We start from the raw sequence: 8,180 nt of genomic DNA on the forward strand, positions 1-8,180 counted from the left end.
ACCCTGCAATATCAAGCTGCATATTTATATTCGAACTGACCTCTAGCCATCTGTAGACTACCGTCCTAATGTCAGTTTAATTTTATCCCTGTCAATTTTGCCAATTTATGTTTTCCCTGAAACTTATTTCCATGTCCATTTGTACAATTTGAAGGTATTTTATTCTAAATCAAGTTAAATACAAAACAACGCACAATAAAAATTATTCTAGAATGCTTTTGCAGTTTTTAGGAGTGCATTTTTTTCACATTAAGTGCTTCCTAAAAAATGTTTTCTTCATTAAAACATATTATCTTCCGTCTAATTTCTACTTCTAAGTGCGACAGTGAATGCCGTTTAACAGCTACACTGTCAGATGAGCTAAATGAATCACTAGATAGACAAAGAATTAACTATTATGAAATATATCAAATGAGAGGAATTTTAGCATACATTTTATGTGTTTGGGGCATTTTTTGCTCCAAGCTCTGGTTAATAATATTACTTGCACCATTATTGTTTAAATCAAATCTTAATATTAGTATTTAATATTATAAATAATATTTAGCCTAAATAAGTTTGTTTTGATGCTAACTGTATTTAATTGGCTCTGTAAATGACAATAAAAAAAATGTATCTAAAAAGCTAATGTGATTTTATTTGTATATTTCACAGCATTATGTATGCAATATGTTCTTGATTCACGTGGTCTATAAGGCTTCTGATCAATGACTTTACTAATGCACAAATATCCCTAATATCCCATTGATGTCTTTTGAAGGGAGGTCTACTGCTGCCATCCTATAGATGGCGTATGGAACAAATCCAGTAAAGGGGCAGTGTGAGTCTATCAAGTATCTTTTGAATACTATGCTATACCATACCATACTAAACTATACTATCACTACCATATACTTTACTATACTACTACACTAGTAGTCCCCGGGTGCCACAGCATAATGGCTGCCCACTGCTTCAGGTGTGATCACGGTTTGCAGTGTGTGTGTTCATTACTTACTACTCTGCTCCTAATGTTTGTGCACTAACTTGGATTGGTTAAATGCACAGAGGACAAATTCTGAGTATAGGTTTCCATACTTGGCATTCACATGTCACTTTACTCATGCTATACTGTACTAACTACACTATATACTTCACTATAGAAACATTGTATACTTAACGTTTCCTTATAGCCCTGTATTCAATTTCAAATAGCCCTATGTCAACATAAATCCTGATGATATGCAAAATTATTCTTTTAAAAATATTTTCGCGAATGTTCCACGATGCATCTGACCGTAAATGACATTATAATACGGGATTCAACAAAACAAAAAATAAACGAATAAATAAAATAGACCAATAAAACATAATAATATATGCAACACGTGTGTGGTAAGATATCAGTCATAACACACCGACCGCATTTATATCTGCAAGGACAATGCAACTTTTCACCTTGTGTGTACAGGGAAGGGAGGGTGGAGAAATCCCGTAAAAAAGGGTCACGCTGATTATTTATTGGCAATCCGCCACGTGCGTGCGTGTGTGTGTGTGTGTGTGTGTGCGTGTGTGTGGTTGCTTTACTGGAAGAGGGGGTGGAGCTCTTTAGAAATATCAGTCGGTATTTCAACTCGATGGCACAAACAGGACACCTCCACTACCTCTCATAGACTTTTACACAGCTGATCTCTGATCAACTGTTAAAAAACTGACATGAAACTGATCTTTATCCCTTTAAAAGAAGGTCTATTTTGCATAAGCGGTTATATGGAAATCACAAAAGGAGCTATGTTTTAAGAAAACTCCAAGATTAATTCGGATAACACTTTGAAGGTAAAACAACGTTTTATTGTAATGTACTAAAATTATTAATCTATTATAAATGTATGCATATATTATATATTATGTATGCCTCGATAAATGCGGTGTTATGGTATCCCTGTAAAAAAAAAAAAAAAACTGTTGTTGGTTTTTGTAATGCGAGCTAACGCATATCCTAATAGTTTGGATTCTGCTTGAGTTATATATGTGGGCTAGTCGGACTAAACGACCTCAGTGTAACCCGAATAAGTCGGTGAATTTGTATTCCAGTTAGGATAAGAGAGTGAAGGGGTATTTACAGTGTAACACGAGACAGAGACCGTGTGTCATGAATGAGGAATTGGGTTATTCACAACGAACTGGAGGACCTCATTCATAACCTGTTTTCCAATAGTCCGAGAGAGCGATCGAAGTCAATATCGGATTCACACGGTCGAGCTTGGACTAAAAATAAGGCTTCGATTAGCAACTCGTTCATTTATCCATTGCTAGCTGTTTTAACATTTGCGCTTCAAAACGATCTCTGTTATGTTCCAACAAGTACTCATTTTCATCTAGTGACTAGTCAAACTGGTCACTATTGGATTCTTTTTTTTAACTAACACCATTAGTGCTGGTAAAGGTAGAATAGGTTACAGGAATAATACTAGTGGAAAGTGAATGGTTGATATTTAAAATAGAGATCTCTATATAATTCAATAACTTGAATAATTTGTAACCAGTATTATTGGGTACCAATAGTATTAGAAAAAAAACGAATAAGTACCAGCAACATTCCCATATAAAATTCAGTAACAAAAATATCAATTTGTTACTAGTAGAGATAGTGGATAGTAGCAGTAGTAGGCTACTAGTAAAATTGAAATAGGTACCAGCAACATTGGCTAGTCAAAAGTGAATAGTTGATCGATAATACAGATATATAGTTCAGTAACAAAACTAACAAGTAGACTAAAAGTTGAAATAAATAAATGTTTAAACAGCCATCATTTATCCCCAAATAGGACAATTACATCATTGAAATGCTTAATGTGTGAATGTGATGCTTCTTTGGAGTGGGAGGGTTGGGCTTTAATGATAAGGAACACATGTGAGAAACATCCAATCCAGTTATTAGAACCATGAATGGCCCTAATAAAGCTGATGTCATAGCAGATGTAAGTCTGCTGGCACTGGCTTCTGTTGTTCTCACTGTTTGGTTGATTCTGACATTTTCCATTTGGCTTTTCCCTACAGCTGCCTTCCATACCCACCGAGACGGCATTTCTTCTGGATGTGGAAGAGGTGCCAGAGCTTTGGGAGTTGTGTTGGTGCTCTCCGGTGCATGAGCACCCTGGCTGGGACGGCCCTTCGGCCCTGGACCCCGAGCACCAGTGGTTGCCGGGTGGTACAGGGGGCGGGCAGAGCGCCATGGTAACGCACAGTAGGTTTGACAGCGCCATGAGCAGCAGCCCCTTTGAAGGCGGCGTGCCCCTGCCCCCCCACCGGTACAAGACCTTCAGTTCTCGGGCGCAGTATCAGATGGTGCTCGCGGCTCTGCGCAAACTGCAAGAGAGCGGCTTCTACTGGAGCACCGTGAGCGGGAAAGAGGCCAGCACTCTGCTGAGCACCGAGCCCTCGGGGACCTTCTTGGTGCGCGACAGCTCGGACCACCACCATTTCTTCACACTCAGCGTCAAAACGACAACGGGCACCAAAAACCTGCGCATCCAGTGTGATTCCTGCTCCTTCTTCCTGCAGACCGACCCCCGGAGCGAGCAGGCGGTGCCACGCTTTGATTGCGTCCTCAAACTCATCCATCATTACATGCCCTCGGCGGGGATGGAGACCTCGTCGAAGGTCCAAGCTGTTGGAGGCAGCGGAAGCGCTGCCGACGGAAGTGCGTACTTCATTCACTCCGGTGGCGAGAAGATCCCTCTGGAGCTACTGCGTCCGCTGGCGTCTAGCATGTCCAGTCTGCAGCACCTATGTCGAAAGACTTTAAACGGTCATATAGACGTGTCCACCAAACGGGACCAGCTGCCTCATCCACTCCAAGAGTTCCTCCAGGACTACGATGCTCCTATCTAGCTATTCTTGATGGGTTTTATATGTGAAGGGCAGAAGATTAAGGCGCACAAGTGGAGATTATCACTCCAGACCTCGGCGTCTGTCAGCATTGCAGGCCAGCTGTGCCTTCGACCTCTGGATTGTGAACTTTTGAAGGACAGCACGAGATGTGTACTTCCACTCAAGTGGATCTGACATCTGAGCAGCTGTTGACACGAACGGACTTCCACGTTCCAGCAGCCAGTCTCAAATAGGGACTGCTGAAGATAAACACAAGTGATAGTTGATCAGTAGAGGAGTTAAGTGTGCTGCTATGGCTACAGTCCAGCTCCTCATCATCGATCGGGAGACACTCTCTCACGTCCGTTTTCTTTAGCTCGAAATTTTTTGACTTTCTCCTGGAAGGAAGGAGCGAGAGCTGGGTGTTTGCAATGACGTACACATTTCCACTGCTTCTTGCCAAGTGTAATTGCCTCATAAGTGGGCGTGGGGGCGCAAACGGGGTGGCTACTTACCGCTCACGACCGACACTGCCGTGTCTGCTCCGGTGACCGTGTGCGGGGTCAAGAAAAAGGACTGGCGCGAACGCATCGACCCGACGAGAGGCCCGTTACTGCGGACGGTTTCGGGCCTAAGCCTTCTCTGGAGAAGACGGCCCCTCAGTGGACTGTTGTTACTTTGTTCATGACAGGAGCCAAAGCAAACCGTAGTTTCATTTGTGCTAGGAAAAGGCAGACTGAACATTGTTGATGATTCAATATGAGCAAATTGACATTCATATACTGTGAAGCAAATACAAGCACAGAATGAGAAACCTTTATTAACTGATTTACTGTGGTGTTTGACATGAAGGACCGTGCTCCTCTGATCACTCAGAGAAGCATTTGTACTTTGTGCGCTTCAAAATCCTCATTCAATAACAACGGCACAGTGTTTGTTTCATTAGCAGGACTTGATGTCTGCTATTCACTGAATGTATTATGAGTCTATGGAAGGGCTTATGGTTCCACTTGTAGATTGTTTTTCTTTCACTTTTTTTGTTGTTGTTAGTTCATATTTTGTCAAATCAAGGTGTTTACATGTGTGGCCACCAACAGGACAGCATGTTTTTTTACTCTGTCTTTTATAAAGATGTTTCATAAGGTCTTAAGGTCTGGTCTGATGACCGCAGTGCAAGCTTGAAGATCAGAAAACAAAGGCATTAACATAGAAAATGCAGCAAGAACCTTTGCACATATTTATATTTATAAGATATTTCCATAATTTATATTAAAGAGCACTATTTTTACAAAATGGATCCTCCTGCGTGACTCACATTCTTGTGTAAAATGCAATGGTTATTCTCTGTGGCCTCAGGCTGCATGTTATTTAAATATGCATGATTTTTTTAAATGTGGCATTTGCTGCAGAAAACATTTTCCTCCAGCCATAAATATACACACACACACACACACACACACACACAAATGAAGATACCACAACTGCTCTTGTTTTCAGAAAAACAGGTCTGAGGCTTACCTTGAGGTATGGGTACAGGATGTCAGAGTGCTTTCTCTTTTGATCAAAGTTAAAACATCTGTCTCTCTCTTTCTCTACGGATTAATCATCACTCTTCATTCCTTACAGGAAAAATCACTTCAGCGAGTAAAATGGACACACACTTGTTTTTATTTCTGCTCTGCTTTTTTATTTCTGCAACCTGTAATATAAATTAATATAGCAACTCCATTCAAAATGACAAATTACAATGCATTTTTTGTGTTTCTAAGATCTGTACGCTTCCACTTATTTCATTGATTAACCCCTCTCTTAATTAATTTTTTCTTCTCTCCATTTAACTAAGGGATTTTATCAGCTCTTCGTCTGCATATTAGAGGGTAATTAACACATAGTAAAAGTTGTAACTCACAAACCATTAAATGCCATTAAGTGAAAAAAAAAAAAAAAATCAATAGGCCTTGATAAACTTCCTGAGCAAACCCAATAGAGCTTGACACGATAAGATTTCTGACTTACAGTGCAGACTTTTAATCATTGTAGTACAAAAGCACTTGTGCAATTGAAAGATAACCTATTTGTTTATTACATGATACACTTTGTTTTAGAATAGGTAGTGGTGATATGAAAAGGTGTGGTTATATCAGCAGATTCTTGTCTAATATTTTGATAAACAAAAGCTAATTAAACTATCAAAATAAATTCAGACCTTATATGCAGGCATTAAAGCAGATCCTGGTTTAAGTTACGGTTTCATTTATCAGTGTCTTTAGCTTCCTTATTTTTTGATTTTCATAGTTATACATAAATTCAAATAACGTGTGCAGGTCTTAGCCACATATTTATAAACGCATTTTTGCACTTGCACAACAACTAAACGTGGAAAAATTTGCATGTGTTTTGGCCGTTCATTTACACGAGAACAGTGTTTTGGCGGCCTGAAAAATGCTTTTGAAAACAGATTTCAAAGTGCAAGTTCTTGAAAACTATAACTTTATCGTCTCCATATATAAACAACAAAAACGTGAATTTGAGAAAACAGTGACATTTCATGTTCAGTCTATAGGCGCGAAGTGTTTCTTTTCAAATGTGACATCGCCAACTACTGGCCTGGCAGCAGAATACAGCGTTTTTAGTCATTTTCGAGGATCTGTGTGAACGGGGATCGTTTTGACGACGTTGTCGTCTGTACGTGGAAAAAGCAAAGGAAAAACGTTTCCGTGTAAACATACTCTTAGATTAGCCTACTTATTAAAGGGATAGTTCATCCAAAAAATAATATTCTGTCATTTACTCACCCTCAAGACAATGGGACAATGGGGTCCAAACAACATTGGACTATTTAATTGTAGGCTATGGATGACCAAAAAAAGGCGTTAGCCTATTTAAAATATCTTTTGTGAAAGAAAGTCATACAAATATGAAACTACGTCAAAGTGAGTAAATAATGGCAGATTTTTTTTTTTTTTTTGCGTGAACTGCCTCTTTAAGTGTAATATTTATTTAACTAGAGCTTTATATTGATAAATGTTTATTATGGGTACATTCCATTCCCATTCATACCAGACAGCCAAGCAATGGATGTGTGTGTTTTTGCCAGAGTACGGTATACCAATGAGAGAGATTTACTCCACGGCTTGTTTAGATTCCGAGAAATATGTTAATAGTTAAAATACACATACATGCATAAAGAACCCCTGAGCAGTCACTTCTCATAACTCCACTCCAAGTGGTATCTCCCGCTATGTTCTTTTTACGGTATTTGGGAAGTCTCCGCCTTTTCTTCACACTCGTTCAGGCCTTCCTCCTCCTTTTCCTCCCTCTTTAGTGTTTTCAAAACAAAGCTGCAGTCAGTGAGTCCAAGCCTCATTTGGTCAGAGCCAACGCCCGTCAAAAATACAAAGCCCCCGGGCTCAGAAAGTTCCTGACCACCCTCTTCCCAAAACAAAACATATTTATTTAAATATTTTACAAGTTCAATATTAATATTATTTTTTACATATAAAGCACATTAAGCATAAACATGCACTCCACTCAGCCTTTGTGAAAATATACACACGTCTGCACGCAAGAAACAGCATGTCTCTACTAGATGTTTATGTTGCTGTCAGTAGCAGCTTCAGTTGGGGCTTTACAGTAAATCATCTCTGTAACCTTTCTATCTGCTCACTACTGATTCGCTTACTGTAACCCTGGGGAAGCAATACTCCACTGAGCCCTCAGCCCTCCGCGTGTCTAGATATGCTTATGTTTCGACTTCCCTGAATTTTGCAAACTTACGGTAAGCCCGGCTATGTTGATAGCCTACTCCTGTTGAAGACGCTGATGACTACGATTAACAGATAAGTTATGAGCCGCACGGAGAACCATCCACCGCGGACATAATATGCACATGTTTGTGTGTGCGTCTGAGTAAATGACTGAAAGTAATGGGACTCCAGAGGGGTTGTGTGTGCTGGGAAACAGTCCAGTCCTCTCGTGTGTCAGTCCCATATTGTGGTTGACTTAACAGGAAAGGAATGTGAGGCCATTTTTTATACATCCTGGCCCGCTGCAGGGGCCCAGGGAAGACTCTGCAAATGTGTGCGTGCCTGCATACGGGCCGACGTATGTCTGAGGATAGATACGTTCCTGGTTGTGAAATGCACTTTAACACAACATCTTTGTAAAGTCTGTAATCAAGTCTGCCTATAATCACACAGAATGAAAACATTATGTTAACAACATGTCACCGAAATTGTCCTATTGAAAGCAAAATGGCAAAGTAACACGCTCTGGCTGTCATGAAAACACTAACTGCTGCTTTAGAAAAATACTCTCGTTCTCCATAT

The 8,180-nt window shown here is 40.0% G+C and overlaps 1 protein-coding gene across 1 annotated transcript; it reads left to right on the plus strand.

Moving 5' to 3' along the window:
• The first annotated feature begins 1,208 nt into the window (after window positions 1–1,208).
• On the plus strand, window positions 1,209–5,149 carry socs3b (suppressor of cytokine signaling 3b). Its single transcript, XM_084434140.1, has 2 exons — window positions 1,209–1,815; window positions 3,040–5,149. Exon 2 carries the CDS (start codon window positions 3,214–3,216, stop codon window positions 3,871–3,873), a length of 660 nt encoding a protein of 219 aa, XP_084290266.1. The 5' UTR covers window positions 1,209–1,815; window positions 3,040–3,213; the 3' UTR covers window positions 3,874–5,149.
• The last annotated feature ends 3,031 nt before the right edge of the window (window positions 5,150–8,180 follow it).

This window comes from Rutilus rutilus (genome assembly GCF_951802725.1).
Source record: "Rutilus rutilus genome assembly, chromosome: 16".
NCBI classification, from domain to species: domain Eukaryota; kingdom Metazoa; phylum Chordata; class Actinopteri; order Cypriniformes; family Leuciscidae; genus Rutilus; species Rutilus rutilus.

Coding starts and splice junctions, on each gene's coding strand:
- socs3b (XM_084434140.1), top strand. CDS start 3,214: ATGGTAACGCACAGTAGGTTTGACAGCGCCATGAGCAGCAGCCCCTTT.